The sequence below is a fragment of the Mesoplodon densirostris genome, chromosome 16, assembly GCF_025265405.1.
Source record: "Mesoplodon densirostris isolate mMesDen1 chromosome 16, mMesDen1 primary haplotype, whole genome shotgun sequence".
NCBI lineage: Eukaryota > Metazoa > Chordata > Mammalia > Artiodactyla > Ziphiidae > Mesoplodon > Mesoplodon densirostris.
In genome coordinates this window covers 67,107,717-67,124,783 of record NC_082676.1, presented here as the reverse complement: position 1 = coordinate 67,124,783, position 17,067 = coordinate 67,107,717, and the positions used below count along the sequence as shown (strand labels likewise).

The 17,067-nt window shown below is 58.6% G+C and overlaps 1 protein-coding gene across 3 annotated transcripts in view; it reads right to left on the bottom strand.

Annotated features, from left to right (window-relative positions):
• Nucleotides 1-17,067, bottom strand: part of NPRL3 (NPR3 like, GATOR1 complex subunit) — a 35,323-nt gene that overhangs the window by 1,216 nt on the left and 17,040 nt on the right. For all 3 annotated transcript variants that reach the window (XM_060120150.1, XM_060120148.1, XM_060120149.1), the window contains 8 exons: nucleotides 16,434-16,587; nucleotides 15,181-15,262; nucleotides 7,725-7,862; nucleotides 6,664-6,820; nucleotides 3,965-4,071; nucleotides 3,397-3,526; nucleotides 1,069-1,258; nucleotides 178-370 (listed from right to left, as the gene is read on the bottom strand). In XM_060120150.1, the coding sequence (XP_059976133.1) occupies nucleotides 178-370; nucleotides 1,069-1,258; nucleotides 3,397-3,526; nucleotides 3,965-4,071; nucleotides 6,664-6,820; nucleotides 7,725-7,862; nucleotides 15,181-15,262; nucleotides 16,434-16,587 (1,151 nt within the window). The remainder of the gene's footprint in view (nucleotides 1-177; nucleotides 371-1,068; nucleotides 1,259-3,396; nucleotides 3,527-3,964; nucleotides 4,072-6,663; nucleotides 6,821-7,724; nucleotides 7,863-15,180; nucleotides 15,263-16,433; nucleotides 16,588-17,067) is intronic.

The window sequence follows — 17,067 nt, the reverse complement described above, 5'->3', positions numbered from 1 at the left end:
TTCCCAAGACGTGACAAGAAACACCCAGGAAGTACAGGAGAGACCCCCACATGCAGGTGCCAGGTGGGGACGGCTGTGTACTGGAGATGCCACCTCAACCAGTGAGGGCTGTTTGCCATCGGGATTTAAGCTGAGATCCACTTTCTGTCCTGACCCTAGATGTGGCCCCTGCTCCACCTGGCAAACATGCGGAGGTCCTCAGGGTTCTGTGCCGCGGGCACGCTGAGGATGGCTGCCCGTTCATGCTCAGACAGGCTGGCCAGCAGGTTCTCCGTCATCCTCCTGTTGAGTGGCGAGTCCCCACTGGGGAGCAGCTCTGCACTGGAGTTGTCCATGCTGGGGCTGGTGAGGGTCATGTCATCACTGCTGGCTGAGGATGGGCACAGTCAGGGAGTGGCTGCCCCCAGCCCCACGAGTCACCTGCGCCCACCTGGGGATTAACTGCTGTGCCCTTGGGGAGCAGCCCCTCACCCCAAGGCCAGCCTGGTCATCCAACCCCTCCCACCCACTCAGAAGACAGGAGCCCTGGGCAGGCAGGTCCAGCACTGAGCCTGATGTCCAAGGCCCCGCCTTAGCCTGGGGAGGTGCCTCCCCCTAAACCTTCCAGCCCCTCGTCTTCCCCAAGCCAGGGACTTGGGGTGAGGGGCTGCCGCCTTAGGGGGCACACCGTGGCCAAAACAGCTCCTTCGAAAAGGGACTATGACAGTCACTCTCCTCATAGGCCCTGAGCACGGAGGTTTCAACGGTCCTCCCAGGGATGGGGTGTGGTCTGCTCTGACCCCAGGCTGGGCCAGGCTGCTCCTGACTCAGCAAGGTAGAGCCTCATCCTCAGGGAGGCGGGGGAGGGGACCTCCCCGAGGGAGAGCTGCCCAGCTGGGCGAAGTGGCATCCTCGGGGACACAGCTGCCCACGGGCACTGTGTGTGCACGTTTTCGAGTGCAGCCCTGTGAAGGTGCTGTGGTCATTCCCTGAGATGCCCAAACTGGGCCTCCTGGCCGCCTGCCTCTTCCGAGGGCGCCCAAGGTGCTCACCCCCCACCAGACAGATGCCCTGGGCAGGGGGTCCTACTTGGGGAGCCAAAGCTGAGGGCGTTGGGCGTGCTGAGGCTGCGGCCGCCAACCCTGGTGGTGAGGGGCACGTCATCCTCCCGGGGGCGGGGCTCGTCCTCACTGGGCGAGGCCATCAGGCAAACGTAGGTGTGCAGCTGGACCAGGAGCCTGTGCTGCAGCATCCACACCACCATCTGGATGAGCTGCGTCTGCAGGACGGGCAGGCCTGAGACATGACCCCCAGGTCACCCCGGAGGTCGGCGCGGCCCCACACCTCAGGAGAGGGAGCACCCAGCCGCCAGCCGCTCTGCAACCCCAAGTCCCGTCCAGGGGAGGCAGCGGGGCCACACCTGCCCTTGCTCCTGCCCACGCCCGGGCTGCCCACGGCCGTCCTTTCTTGCCCAGAGCTGAGGAGCAGGACCTGTGACGCGGGGGACCTGCTCTGCCCCCTCTTCCCCAGCCCACTAGCCTCTGTGCGGGCCCTGGACACGGTTCAGAAAGAGGCTGCTGGCAGCTGCCCTGTGAGCAAAGAAGTCCCCCCACCTTGGGTCAACCTGAAAGCCTGCCTGGGGACGGGGAAGCCTGTGCAGGTGGTGCTCCAGCAGCCGTGAGTGGGGGCGTGTGTGCACCTGGCGTCCCCGTCCTCAGACCCACACACCCACCTGCTCATCCCTGGGGGTCCCTTGCTGGGAGGGGCTGGCTGGCTGACCGGGAATGGAAATAGGGGCATATGGAACCCAGTCACACCAAAGAAAATTAAAAAGGATTGTAAAATAATTAAATTATGAGGGACTTCCCTGGTGGTCCAGTGGTTAATACTCCTTGCTCCCAATGCAGGGGGCCCGGGTTCGATCCCTGGTCGGGGAACTAAGATCCTATATACCACAACTAAGCCTGCGCGCCGCAACAAAGACCCAGCGCAGCCAAAATAAATAAATCAATTTAAATAAATAAAAATTATATTAAATTAAGAGACTTCATCAGCACTTGAGCACATTCTGGGCCTGAAGTAGTAGGTATGGAAGGCAGGCGGCCTCACCCTGGGACTGAGCAGAACCAGAACTGGCTCCATCCGGGCCCCTCAGGCTTGGCCTAGAAAAGCCACCCGCCATCCGGACCATCGGGAAGTTTCCGCTGGGGAGGGGAGAGGGTGAACATGCAAAGTGTGTCTTTTATTCAGCTGGCATGACCTGGCACAGTTCCTGGAAACCAAAGGTGCCATGAAAGACGGCATTCAGAACAGTCACACTTGGCGTCTAAATGAGCGGACGGACCAACAGGGTCTCCTCCTCATTCACAACTTGAGGAGGAAGAGGGTTTCCTTTTAAGCTTTTGTGTGTGTGTGTGTGTGGTATGCGGGCCTCTCACTGTTGTGGCCTCTCCCGTTGTGGAGCACAGGCTCCGGACGCGCAGGCTCAGCGGCCATGGCTCACGGGCCCAGCCGCTCCGCGGCATGTGGGATCTTCCCGGACCGGGGCACGAACCCGTGTCCCCTGCATCGGCAGGAGGACTCTCAACCATTGCACCACCAGGGAAGCCCCCTTTTAAGCTTTTAAGGACTGTTTTTGCCTAACAGACCTGGCACTTATTAAAGCAAATACTTTACTTTTGAAGACAAAGCCTTGAGAACACCCAGACCCATCTCCGACACTTGTCCCACCTGGCCCTGCCCAGAGCCCCCGAGCCCCAGGTTTGCAGTGGAGGGGAGGAGGCAAAGCCTCTCGGATCCAGGCTACACTCAACCCTGCCACAAACACAGAACTCACCAGTTCGCTCCACACATCTCACCCCTCCCTGGTGGCCAGCCCACCACACCCAGCACTCCTGCCTGCCTCTCGCCCTGACCAAGACCCAGGACCCCTTGGATGAGGAGATTCTGGGGACCAGTGAGCCCAGGACTTAGACCCACAGACCCTGTGGCCACCTGGACCATGGCAGGCAGGGGAGGGAGTAGGAGTGTAGGGACCAGGCTCAGTGAAAACAAAATCTCCTCTGCGTCCCCCAACTATGGGATCCCCAGGCCCAGAAGGGGGCACCAAGTGGCTGTCCTCCCAGGAGAGGTCACCGATCTCCTGCCAATTGGGCCTCTTAACTGCGTTCTAACCCTAAGAAGTGCCCACCATGGGCAGGGGGGCTCCATGTGGGGGAGGGACTTGCAATGCCCAAGTGTCCGCAGGCAGCCTAGCCAGGGACCCGGCTTCTGGTCACCATGGCAGGGCAGGTACCACCTACACAGCAAGCACCTCCCCCCAAACCAAGGCTAAAAGCACGGCAGCACTGGGAGCCTGGAATCAGGGACTGACGCCAGGTGGGCGGTTCCTGGGCTCCCAGAGTTCCTGAGACTCACCTCCTGCACAGCGGGGGCCAGGGGGTTCCTAAATTCTGACAAGGAGACCGGCAAGGAGAACTTAGCGAGGACAGACGGCAGGTCATGAGACGGAAACTGGCGTGAGAACTGCTCAGCCAGCGGAGAGTACCTGGGGACAGGGGGTGAGGGTCCGTGAGCTCAGCAGACCTCCCCACCATTCAGGTGTCTGCACCCTCGCCATGAGCCTGTGGTGGGCAGGAGGGGGCGCAGCCTGGTGGGTGGGCCAGGATGGGTGCAATGAGCACAGAACCCAGATGCTTCCCCCACACCACAGCCCCTAGGAGCCCCCTAATCAAGGCCAAGGCTCCTGACCTCCCACCAGGTGCCCCGTGCAGCACCCACTGGCCAGCAGGTACGGGAAGGCACAGACCCTTCCTGGAGGCCGTAGGTGCTGGAAGAGCACAGGCCAGGGGTGCCATGCAGGGCTGGACCAGGCCAGGACTGGAACGTGGGCCCAGCTGACCTGGGGAGCACCACCTGGCCGGCCCTGCCAGCCACACCCCTGCCCACTTGGGGACCCTGGGCTCTGGCAGACAGGGGGACTCACAGACACACACTGGCGTTGGGAGAAAGCATGTAGACGTTGTTCTCACACAGCGGGTAGATGATGATGGCCTTGCCCCAGTACACCAGGTGCGCAGCAAGCTGGAAAACCTGCGGGCAGAGGGCCGGGAGGGCAATGTTGGGGAGGCCAACCCACGCAGCTCCCTGGCTCATGGCCACAAGCCTCTCCATCACTGGTCCCTGAGCCGTCCTGGCTGGCACCAGCACGGGGACGCTGGGGCACCTGAGATGAGGCCAGTCCAGCTGATCAAGGGGCTTGGCTGCACATTCCAGCAGAGGCCAGCCCACAGCCCAGCCGGCGCCCAGCATGGGGTCGGGGCTCCACGTGACAGTGGATGTGGGTCACTGCACCTGCCCCCTCCACACACTCATCCCTGGAGAACATCCCACTGTCCTGCTGCCCTGGACTCTCAAGACACAGACCATGATGCCAGGACAGGGAGCCAGGGTGGGACCATGGCAACGGGCACCGCTCATCCTGCAGCACCACGGCCAAGTGCCTCTGAGGGTGCATGCATACCTGTGACAGTGCCGGGGACACCTCTACCTCGTCTCGGCAAACAGGGCCTCCAGTGACACAGACAACTCAAACACAGAGGAAATTTCAGTTCCATCGCTGACCCTCTTCTTTCTCAGCCCAAGTCCCAGTGCTGATGGCTCTAAAGGACACAGGCCCTCTTCCCTCCATCTCTGCCACCACCCTCGCCCAATGGGCTCCACCTCCCACCTCTCCCTGCAGCCAGAGCGCCCTCTGCAGGCCACAAGTCTGAAATCAGGATCACCCGGCTGGAGTCAAGCTGTCAGCAGGGAGACTGTTCTTTGCTTCCAAGCTGCTGTGACCACACGTCTCATCTCTGCCTCATGGTCACATCCCCGCCTCCCTCTCAGAAGGGCCCACCCAGATCATCCAGGATCATCACCCTGTCTCAAGGAGTTATTCCCCTCTGCAAAGTCCCACATAAGGAAGGTCACACTCACAGGTCCCGAGGATTAGGTCTACGGGGCCACTGTTCACCCAATCACAAGTAGTATGTGATCCCAATTTTGTTATTCAAAGATTATGTGTTAATATGTATATAAAAAGCTTGGAGGAATCTAGGTTACCACTAGGATATGGGATTATGGGGACTTTCTTTTTTTCTGTTTATAATTTGTATGATATTTGAATTTTTATAAGAATATATTAATTTCATCATGACAAAAAACCCTCAAAATACTTGTAGAGCTTTTTTGCCTAGGATGGAACATGAGTGATTTTAAATCATCTGCTGACATTCACACCTGTGCTTGAGGTTCCAGCTGGGCTCGCTGCCCTCCCTCCCCACGGGGCCTCCGCTAGGTGGTCTGCTGCAGGAAGCAGCCCTCTGGTAAGGTCAACCACCAGGGCTGGGCCCCAGGGGGCGTCTGCACGACCACACCAGCGGCAAGCTCTGATTTGCACCAGGTTCAGTGGGAAGGGGCATGGAAGGAAACAGCAAGGGGACCCCATGGCAAGGCCGGGGAGAGGCGAAGGGGACATCATCAGAGCTTTGTCTGTGTCTGGGGGAACTGTGAGGCACAGCGTCCAAACAGGCTCCATGTTGGGCAGCCTCAGGGGACAGTGAGGGTCACCCCCTCAGAGCTGCACACTCACAGGCATCTGCCAATCAGCCAGTCAGAACACAAACCCCGCACACACAACAGCTAGCGCGTTCAGTGTTCTGTGTCTCGTGGGTGCTAGGAAGGCAGTCCAGGAGCCCATGTGAAACACGAAGGCAGAGCCCGATAAACACTTTCAGACGGGGTGGACAAAGGTCATGGGGTAGAGATGGGGGAAGGGCTTATTCGGGACGACAGAATCCAGAAAGGCTGCTTTGGGGAAAAACGGCCTGAGAGTCAGGCCTGGTAGACAAGCTCCCCTAACGTGCTAAGGAGCAAAGGCCAAGGGCTCCCTGGAGGTGCCTCACAGGGGCCTAGGTGGCCTGCCTCATGGTGCTCCACCCTTGGCCTTTGAAGGAGCCACTGGTCCCTGGGCCAGGCCCTGCTGCCCCCTGGCGGTCACACAGTGCCCCGTTCCAGACCCTGAGTCCACCCTCAGGCTGTCGCTTGGAAGGCCCCCTGCCCCGGCCCCCTGCCCCTGGCCTCCAACTTCTCCCTGTGCTTTTCCTTGCCCCCAGCCCCTGCCCAGGTTCAAACCAGATCCACAGCCAGGGCGGAGGGGCCCCCATCTGATCAGAAAGGGCAGCTCATGAGCACGTGGCTCGGCAAGGAGGTGGCACCTTGCACAGAACACAGGCCTGTGTGCCCGTGGGGCGTGGCGGGGGGAATCAAGGCCACTGGGTTTGGTGCTGGCTCTGCATGGCTCCCACATGGGCTAAGGCACCCTGCGTGCCCCTGCTTCAACCCTGCAAGCCCCCAGCCCTGGCTCTGGTCCTGCGCGGCGCCGTCACCTGGCACCACGATGGCCTCACCCCTCTGCCACAGTTTCACTGCCCCCTCCCTCCACAGAGGAGGAAGTCAGTCCCGGGGCCCTGATCCCAGGTCGGACTCCAGATCCACCCACCACCACAGCAGGCCATGCAGCAGCCCTCGGCTGGATGGAGGCCCTCGGGAGGCGGCTTGAGGTGCCAGCTGTGATGCATCCAGCCCCTCCCTGCTGCCCATCCTGCCCACCCAGGGTGTCTCCTCAAGCCCCCAGGGTACCTGCAGCAAGGCCAGGTCTGCGTCCTGGGCCAGCTGCTGCAGGTTCTTCACAGCAGACGTGGTCTTGATCACACGCACCAGGGCTGGGGAGCAGTCGATCGGGAGCTCGCCCAGCAGGGACTTCTCGTCGCTGAGCAGCAGCAGGGCGTGGTACGGGCTGTGGGGCAGAGACACAGGTCAGCACAACCAGCGAGCCCCAGGCCCCTGCCCTGGGTGTGCACCTGCAGAGAAGAGGCCAGGGAGGAAGCGGAAGACAGTGCTGTGCCCTGAGGCCTTTAAAAACCTGCAAGGATCACCCACAGAAAAAACTGAGGAAGGCCTGACGGGTGACCCGGCTCCATCCCACCTCTGGGATTGCCCAGCAAAGGTTCGTTCAAAAACAAGTGAATCTTTCCTAAGGAAAGAGTCCCAAATATGGGAAAAGCAAAATCCCCACTGCAGACTATGAACAGAACTACCTAGAAATACGCTTAGCAAGGAAGCCCGGGGCGGCGCACAGGCCTGGGGAGGGAGGAGGGACCAGGCAGTGCTTTGCTTTCTGTTGTCTCAACATTTTCTATTATGTACCCAGATTTCTTTTTCTGGTTAAAAAACATTTAAGGAAACAAAGGACTTGGTGGAGGAGGGGGAGGCAGAAGATTGGGCTCAGCGCTTTCCTCGAAGGAAATCAGTGACATGAAGAAACAGATCTCACAAGTTCTGATCTGAGCAGGAGGTTCGGTGAGTAACACCATGAAGACACAATGCCTCCCGTGGTTGGTTCCCTGTCCCTGCCATGATGCTCATCCCCACAGCCCTGCCCAGGCCCTCATCTGGGACCGCAGCACAGTGCCCCGCTTGGCCAGGCAGTGCTGAGAGGGCCCGTGGGGAACCTGGGGTGGTCATCTCTAGACAAAACTGGACACAAAAGCATGTGTTTTTACTCTGTAAACAGCAGCGCCCTACCTGCCAATTTCTGTGGCAGGAAGAGGAAAAGACGATTTTTGGAACCAAGTACTTGGTAAACCTCAGGACACAGGAGAGCAGGGCCCCGGCAGGGTGTGCGTGGGGCTGGCACTCACCGGATGGCCTTCAGGCTCCGCTCGATGGCCTCGGGGGGGATAAGGCTCGTGGCCGCGTAGTGGATCTTATGGGGCAGGCAGAAGCTCACCTCCAGCCAGCTGTTGACGTGGAGCCGCACCACGCCAGATGTGCACAGGCTGCAGAAAGCAGGCCGTCAGCCACCCACACAGCAGCTCCCAGCTGTGCACACAAGCCACACAGACCCCCCCTGAGGGCGCCTCCTCCCGGCACACGGAGGAAACTACAGGGGGAGACTTCCAGAGCAAGAAAGCATCTTGTCCCAGACCTCAGTATGTGTAAGAGAAGAAAAAGTATTAGGAACACCCACAAAAACTGTATTCCTGGCCAGCCCTGGAATCTGTAGTCCAACCAGAGAGCCAGGGCTCCCATCTCTGTCCCACAGGCTCAGTGCACTAGGGGTATCCTGAGGCCGCCTCTGCACACCTGAGGAAGGCTCCATCACAGTGGGCTGCCAGGCAGGGCAGGGCCTGTCACCAAAAGGGAGAGTTGAGCAGGAGAGGAAGGTCCTGGCGGGGAGGGGCCCATCCCCCTGCAGACACCAGCAGCCCCAGGGGCTCCACGGCCACCGCCACCGCCAGCCTCGGCTCAAACCTTCGGCTTCCCTCGTTTCCGTGATGGAACTTTGGTTCTTTCAAGCCCTGGCCTTGCTCAGGCCAGACGTGGCAACTCTGCGTCTGACCCTCATTTCTCACATCCCACCTCAAACCATCTGTCAATCCTATCTGCTTCACGGCAGGGACAAAGTCCAGACCTTCTCCACTCTGGCCCCCTCTGTCCGCCCTCTCCACTCAGACCCCCAGGGCTCCCACGTAAGCAGTCCCAACCAAGACCCCAGAGTGCTGGAGCCCTGTGGGACCTGCCCACTCTTCTCCGACCCTGTCTCCTCCCCGCCTCCCATGGGTCCAGCAAAATAGGCTGCCCTGCGGCTCTCCAAGCCCGTGTAATTGCCCTGGGCCACACACTCTCCCCCAGGTGCCCCGGGGTTCCTTCCCCCCTTTTCAGGTCTCAACTCAAGCACCACCTTCTCAGTGGCTCAACCATGAGCCAGGCCCACAGGCTGCTCACAGTTCCCGTGTGTCCTGTGCACCGGGCAGCAGCACAACCTGCCGTCTGCTGGTCAGTGCTGTTTCCCGACCAGAATTCAGTCACAAGGTGCACTTCTCACTGCACAACTGGTAATGGTGGGGTACGTGAGGGCACTGAGTGCATTTCCTGAACGGAGGAAGGAAAAGGCCCGAGGAACATGTGTCCGCTCTGGGGGGACCATCTCTCAGGAAGCCCCTGCCAGGAGAACAGTCTCCTAGTGGCACCGTGCAGGGGGACCACACACAAAGCTGGGGCCACGGCTCCGTGGCATGGCACCTGGTGTGGATGCGGGGGGAGCAACTGCTGGAGCAGAAGGCAAGGGGGTCTGTGCCCAGCCGAGGCCCGCCTGCCCTGCCCAGGGTACCCTCCCCATCACACTCCAGCCCCACTCTGCTGGCCCCGCTGGCGCCCAGGTCTCAGGGCTCTCAGGCACACAGATGCAAGGTGCTGGGAGGCGGCCCCGTGGCCCCTGCCCCGCGCCCACAGGCCGTTCTTACAGTCTCTCCCCACAGCTCCGCCCAGACGGATGGCAGAATCCGTGGTCAGCAGTTCCAAATGTAAAAATAAGCCTTCATTGTCTCCAGCAGGGAATGGGCAATGGGCAAAGGACCGTAGGAAGAACACAGAGCACGTCTGTGACCTCAACTGCCCCAGGACTCCTGCCAACACCAGTGTCTGCTCCCTCTGCCTGTCCTGTCACCAGGGCGCCAGGAGAACCAGGCCCCCAGGAGCCCCCCTCAAGGGACGGTCTTAGGCTCTGAGCTGCAGGGGTGGGGCTGCAGGCTGTGGCTGAGTCTGGAGGGCAAAGGTTTGGCCATTGCTGATGCCACAGCCCCTCAACATGAAACCCAGGCACGGGTTTGGTGACTGTCACGATTTGGGGAAGAGACCCTGGGTCCTTCCTCAGGTCCCAGTGGAGGACACCACTCTTGGCTTCTTCCAGAAGGAAGCAAGTACACCTGAGCAGACGGAGGCTCCTGGAGCCTCCCCACTACTTGGCCAAGGGCCTTTGTGGGCTGGACGGCTCACGTCAAACCCTGAGAAACAGGGTCTTCAGGGATCAAAAGTCACACGAAGGGGACCCAGGGTAGTGGCTCCACTTGCCTGGGCAACATTTATGCTCTCAGCATCTGTGTATGAGGGAAGCAGGCGGAGGAAACCGGGCGCCAGCTCCTCCTCCATTCACTTCATCCCTGCTCAGAAAGGCTGGTGGATTCAAAATCAAGGTCTTCCTGTCTCTGAGCTCACCTCTAGGACACAGCTCAAAGTGCCTGCTGGAATGAATGCCACAGAGTCAGAAGTAAACACTGAGAGGCCTCTCATTTCAGAGATAGCCGTGTGGGCTCCTCAAGGAGCCCAGGGATGCCGCGTGCAGGTCGCCAAGCCACGTGGCACGTGCAGAGGCCCCAAGCACTGGTTCGGGCTCCTGGGGCACAATTTACAGCCCTGTACTTGGGGGTTCCCACTCAGCGGTGCCGAGAAAGACACAGGGAATCATAAGCAAACTGTGTCAACATGAGAAGCCCAAAAGAGTGGTAAGAAAAGGGATGGGGGGAGGGTGCGGGGGTGTGTATGGGCTGGGAGGGGGCTTGGGACAGGCCCCATGGAGACTCAGTTGCAAGTGCCAAATCTGGGTACCAGGGAAATGAAGAGTCAAGGCCTGTGCAGACTCTCCACCATGTCACTGTCCCCAGAGCCCTGGCCACACAGTCTGGGCACACGCTGGCATGGGGTCCTCTTCTCTGGGGGGAGACACGCCCTCCCTGGGTCCCTAGTTTCCACGTGGACTTTACTCCATGTTCCCAACACTGGCGACCTCCTCCCGTGGGGCACTTGGCACTGAGGCTGGTGCCTCTTTACAAACAAACGGAGCTCTGTAGCGTGCAGACCCTGAGCACCACCTCCAGCAGCACCCGAGGGCCAGCTGCAGGACCAGGCGAACCCCGGGACACCCTGGAACAAGCCAGGAGGGAGGGCACCGCACTGGGAATGCCCTATAAACCCCACCGCCATCAAGAGGTGAGCCCAGAGCTGTGCTGAGGTCTGTCAGGAGGAGGAAAGAGAGACATTTACCCTTGTTTCTCAAGTGCGTGCAGTTTTAAGACAAGACTAGCGGAGTAGAAGTTGGGCCCGAAAAGGGTCCTGGGAAGCTCTCACTTCTATTTGCCGGCAGTTAACGGTTGGGTCTGGGAACACTGAGGAAAAACACTGCCCCTGTGTGAGGCTTATCCGGCCCCTCACACAGCTCCGAGACGCCGCCCCGCCTGCGACTTGAGATAGATGCGTCCTGAGGCGGCCACACCGGCCTTCCAACAAGCTCTTATCTTTCCCACCCCAGACTGTGCACCAGCTCATTTCATCAGCTCACACCTCAGCATCCAAGAGAGAATTTCAATTCCTAACCTGACGTCCTCCTCTAGCCTCGGACCGGTCACCCTTCTTCCTGCCCCAGGCCAGAGACCTTCGAAGCCAGCCCTACACCCTTTGGTCCAAACACAACATGTACTGGGACGAAACTGCACATGACCCACGAGGTCTGGGTGGGCTCCAAAAGGCCAACCTTGAACTGTTTAAGTTTAAGTGCGTTTCATGGCAACAGGGACTGCAATGCCCAGGGTACCTGTGGACGTGCCTGTGGGCCCTGCTCTGGATGGGCAGCAGTAAGGCAGCATCCCCAGCACACAAAGCACCACCCGCAGGCCCGGACCGGGGTGGCTTCCCCAGGCTCCCAGCCTCCCGGGCCCACTACAGGCCCTGCCAGCTCTGAGAACTCTTCAACAAACACTTCTTCGAGCCCCACGGAATCCACATCAAGGGGACGCCTGTGTACTCAGCCCTCCAACCACATGCTGAGCACGAGGGCTGTGTCACAGAAAGCGAGAGGACATCCCTGACCTCGTGCGGTGCTGTCACTCAAGTCATGAAGCTGCACGGGGAGACACAGGTGCTGGGCAAGTTGAGGCGGCCACAGGCACCTAGGTCCCGGGGCACAGGACCGCCAGGCCACACCACAAACCCGGATTTTAATTAAAGCAGCCAATCCAGAGCCATTCCTTTGCAAAGTCCCACCCCAACCCCTAACCTCAACCAGTTCTCACAGCTTCCAGCCTCTCACTTCTGCTCTGAGAACGCCCTTCCCAGGGGTCAGCCAGCAAGTCTCCACCAAGAAAGAGCTGTATGTTCCCCGCCGCCTGCGCAGCCTCCCCTTCTTAGCTCCAAGGTGCAGTCCACCCTGCAGGAGCGGAGTGGGCCAGGCCAGACCCTCGAGGCCAACATGGACCTGGTGGGTCAGAGGGAAGGCCACAGACCAGGGGGCTCCTGGGAAGTCTCAGAGCCGCTGCTGTTGCCAGGCAGGGACAGGGGACGGGGAGGACACCGATGCCCCTGGGACTCCTGTGGGAGAAGCACTGCCAGTTTCCCTGGGGCCGGACCCAGGACCCAGGAGCCTGTTTCCAGACCCCACTTGGTCAGAGTGAGGTCTGGAAACAGGAAGGATGGGGTGGTGTTTCACCTGGAGGAAACTGACACACCTCGGTTCTGGAAGGAATCTAAGTGCTGAATGGTGGACCCTGGCAGCTGTTTTTGCCGCAAACGCTGACTCCTGTCCTTGGAACTAGTGCCACTAGAGGGTGCTGGGCTGCCCCAAGCCCCAGCTCAGCCGGCCCAGCAGGTCACCAAGGAGGCAGCCAACTCTCCAGGGCCTTACTCCCTCCAACTTTCCAACACAATTCAAACCTAAGAAATCACAGCTCATTATTCACTTAGAAACATAAAGTCTGATTCTGGTTTGCTTTTTATTGTAATTCCACGTTAGCGTGAACTTAGCTTGTAGTCTAATCCTACTTGAGGCATGCAAACTCCCACTCAGAAAATGGCAACAGTTTCCAAGGAAGGGGTTTCTCATACCAGCCCACCCAAACCAGAGGGCAGCAATTCTCTTACTGCAGGAAAAACTTCCATGTGATCATGTGGATAAAAAGAGACGGGGTCTGGGCTTCCCTGGTGGCGCAGTGGTTGAGAGTCCGCCTGACGATGCAGGCGACACGGGTTCGTGCCCCGGTCTGGGAAGATCCCACATGCCGCGGAGCAGCTTGGCCCATGAGCCATGGTCGTTGAGCCTGCGTGTCCGGAGCCTGTGCTCCGCAACGGGAGAGGCCACAACAGTGAGAGGCCCACATACCGCAAAAAAAAAAAAAGAGACGGGGTCAGACTACAAGACCAGAAACCTGTTCTGGGTCAAGACCAAGGCTTCGCCAAGAGGTCTCCAGAGCAGGAGGGACCAGAAACCAAGGCAATCATGCAGCAAGGGGCATTTCATGCTGCTCTGATTTCCCCCAACGCCCAGAGGTCACCGAAATAAAGAAACGGAAATTCCAGCCCGGACACAAACCCCAAAGGACAGCTCTCCCTCCCACATAAAGGCACCTGTGCCCCCAACAGAACATGGGTGAGGGGTGAAAACTTCCCTGGCGGTCCAGTGGTTAGGACTCTACGCTTTCAGCACAGAGGGCGCAGGTTCAACTCCTAGTCGGGGAACTAAGATCCCCCAAGCTGTGCAGCTGGGCCAAAAAAGAAACAAAAAACAAAACAGGTGAGGGGTCGGAGCAGAGCGCTCACAGGAAAGGAAACAGGGATGTTCCACACGCGAGGTCGTGCACACCTGCGTTCAGATAAAGCTGCCCTGAGACCCCGTCCTCCACCCATCATGGTGGGCAGAACCCAAAAGCTCACAAGACCCTGGGCTGGCAAAGCTCAGGTGCTGCTGATGGGAATGCAGACTGAGCCACAGAAGGAAGTGCCTCCAAATGACACGCACACCTGACCTATTCAGCCCGTCAATTCTACTTTTAGGAATTTATCTCATGGATGCACAAGCACTCGCACAAAATAACACACATTTGGTTGAGCAGCACGTCTTTCAGCAGCAAAAGCTGGAGCCAATGATGCCTCAGGGAGGGGGCAGGCAGCTGTGCAGCAAGGAGAAGTCGGTCCCTATTTACCAACAGACAGACGTCTGTCGGTAAGCTGCACATTAAAGTGAGGAGGTAAAGGGTGAACCGTGCACTCAGTGCGCTCTGGCTGTGAAAGGGTTCACCGTATGTGCTTTAGCACCTTGCGACAGGGCGCACGACACTCGGCTGCCTGATGCAATGCACCCTGCCACCAGGAAGGAAACCTGGCGAGGGTGCAACTGGAAAGAAACTCTGTGCTCTGACTTTCAGACTCAAAGGACAGGTGACCTTTTCAAAGGCTTAAGTTTAAAAAAAAGGAAAATTACCAAAAGGTCATAGTGATTATCACGGGGTATGGGATTATAGATGATTTTTATTTCCTTTATATTTTTTTATATTTCCTAAATGTCTATAATAAACACATATCATTGGTGAAATCAGAAAAAACATTAACGTTAAAAAAAAAGAAAGGGACTTCCCTGGTGGTCCAGTGGCTAAAACTCCACGCTCCCAATGCAGGGGGCCCGGGGTTCAATCCCTGGTCAGGGAACTAGATCCCGCACGCCGCAACTAAAGATCCCGCACGCCGCAACTAAAGATCCCACACGCTGCAATGAAGATCCCCGATGGTGCCGTGGCCCCAGCTCTCAGATGAGGTCCACCTCCAGCAGGGAATGTGGGTCCACTGGACGGAGCGAAGCCCCAAGAAAGCCGGGGTGGGGGAGGTGGGGGAGCAGAGAATGTGGGGAAGTTGGGGGCGGTGGAGAGGAGAGAGGTCTGCACCTACACACTATCTGTCCAGCAACATGCCTGGTGCTGCGAGGTCCCCTCAGCCCTGAGAGGCCCCTGGTGAGCCAACTGGCCAGGTGCATTTGGGCAGACAGCCCCCCACCCCCATTCCCCATCCCATCCCCACTGCAGACCCAGGCCCAGGGAGCAGTGGTCAGAGCCACATGGACGCTCTTTAAAAAGAAGAGAAGTGCCTTGCTGGTCCACATCTAAGAGAGTTGGTGTTGAGCCACTGATATGAGCAGTGTCTCCAACGCCTGCTGCCCTCACACACTCAGGGCCCCAAACCCCCATGACCCTGGCGTGGGGGGAGCAGAGCCAACCCCAGCCCCAGCCTCTGAGCCTCCGTCTCCTCGTGGGTGAGGTGGTGACAGTGGCCGCGCCTAATGAAGGTGGGCCTGGAACTTGGCACGGTGTTGCACTCAGTCAGCGTCACCGTGCATTGCGGATCCCATGCTCAGCTTTCTTTAGGTTCATTTTCTGGCTAAAGACAAGTCTGGAGGTGAACGTCCCAGCGGGGCTCCTCCCCAGCCTCCCCCCATCTCAGGCACAGCAGGGAAACGGCACCAGCCCGGGGAGGCCCATGGGAAGCAGGCCACCGTCTCACCTGTCGTAAGCGTCCTTGAGGTCCCTGGCCAGCTTGCACTTGGGCAGGATGTGATGGAACGGGGACTGAGGCCCATCATTTGCTGCAAGAATTGTAACACAGAGGACTCAGAGTCTGCACAGCGAGGAGCGTGCACAGGCCAGAAGACAAGCTTAACCTAAAAAGAATCTTAAGTGGCTGTAAACCAAACATCAGGAAATTCTCCACTGGTGTGCTCAACCGCCTTTATACGGGATGTCTGGATTTACCCTTCACCAGTGGCCCAACCTGACCCTGTAGCCACAGCCCTCACAGGAAGAAACCCTTCTGCAGCTACGCTGCAGGCTCCCCGCAGGCCGCCAGAGCCACCCCACCTCAGACCAATCACTCCCTGCCTCACCCGACTCCTTCCCCCACACACTTACACCAGTGCAATTTATTTTCATGATCCAAAGTCTCTTGTTAATCTTTTCTCATAAATGTCTAACAAAAAAATATATGCACTTAAATTGAACTTTAAAAAATTTCCTGTGAATAAGTCACAGATTCTATAGAGAATGTTTAAAAAACAAAACTTCGGGATTGTTATTAGCTAGCAGATAACTGGGCAAAACAAATATTTGACACATTTTGACAACTAACTGTCAAACATCAAAAGCTAATGTTTACTGAAAAAAGGCACCCGAGTGACACAGTTCATGTACACTTCTACTTATTGCTAAAATTAGCCCAGGTTCACTGGCAAATCTGTCCCTAGTTTTCTCTTCTGTTATGGAGGTGCTGACCTGAGAAGACGGAGGTGAACAGTCTGTGACAGGTGGGCATCTCTCTGCTCTGAAATGTTGACAGTACACCAAAGCCTCATGGGGATCTATCAGCAGATGCTACTTTTAATAACTGGTCAGCTGGTAACTCAGTTGGGTCTCCCTTCAATGTAGGTGAAAGCAAAGAACTGCCTCCCCCCCAGCCAGCTCGATCTTCCTGCTGCCCCTCTGCATGCCCCCTGCTTCAGGGGACTGTCCAGCGGGACCAGGGCGGGGCAGGCGGTGCCTGACCTGCAGGAAGAGCCACCGCGCAGGGGTCTGGGGGGAGGGGAACGTTTTGGGCTGGGAAGCCACTCCTGGAACATCCGTTCAGGAATCTGGGTCTAGCTGTGTCCCTTGGGGGTCTTCCTGTGCACCCAGGGCATGCTCAGCCCACCATACAGACCATTAGTTTCCACATCGGGCCACCCAATGGGGTCCCTGCCCAGAGAGGCCGCCCGCCGCCCTCACCGTCGGCCATGGCAGACACCTCGTCCTGCAGCGCCAGGATCAGCTTGGCCTCCCGCGTGAGGTACTGGCAGCGGCGCTCCTCGTGCTGCAGCACGGTGGCAATGCGGCGGGAGAGGTTGTGCAGACAGTTTATCACCGATGGGTCAGCGTTGGCCTGCAGGAGAGAGGCCACAGCCAACTCGATCGTAGCACACGCACTCGGGGAGGACATGCAGCAACACTCAGAGCCCCTCTCTGGGTGCCACCACTGTCCCCAGTCCCAGGTCCCCTCTAGGGCCTGTCCCAGCAACGTGGGCAGGGAACGGCCGCCTGGACGGAGCACACAGGGCTCCGTGGGGGTCCCCAGTGGGGAGGGAGGGGTGACACAGGCATTTCTAACAAGCAGAGAGAGGTGCCCATGCTCAGGGCCCCAGGTCAGGGCCGTGCAGGAAGGCAGAGGACGTTCAGGCATCCACTCTGGGCATGACAGAGGCAGCCCAGTGGCGCAATGGAAGGCACAGATCCCATCAGCCACCTGCTGTGTGACCCCGGGTCACAGGCTCCCATCTGAGAAAGGAGAACAGTGGCCCCTCTCTCAGCAATCAGTCAACATGTCAAGTGCTCAGAACAGAGCAGAACCCCTGGCAATGTCTGC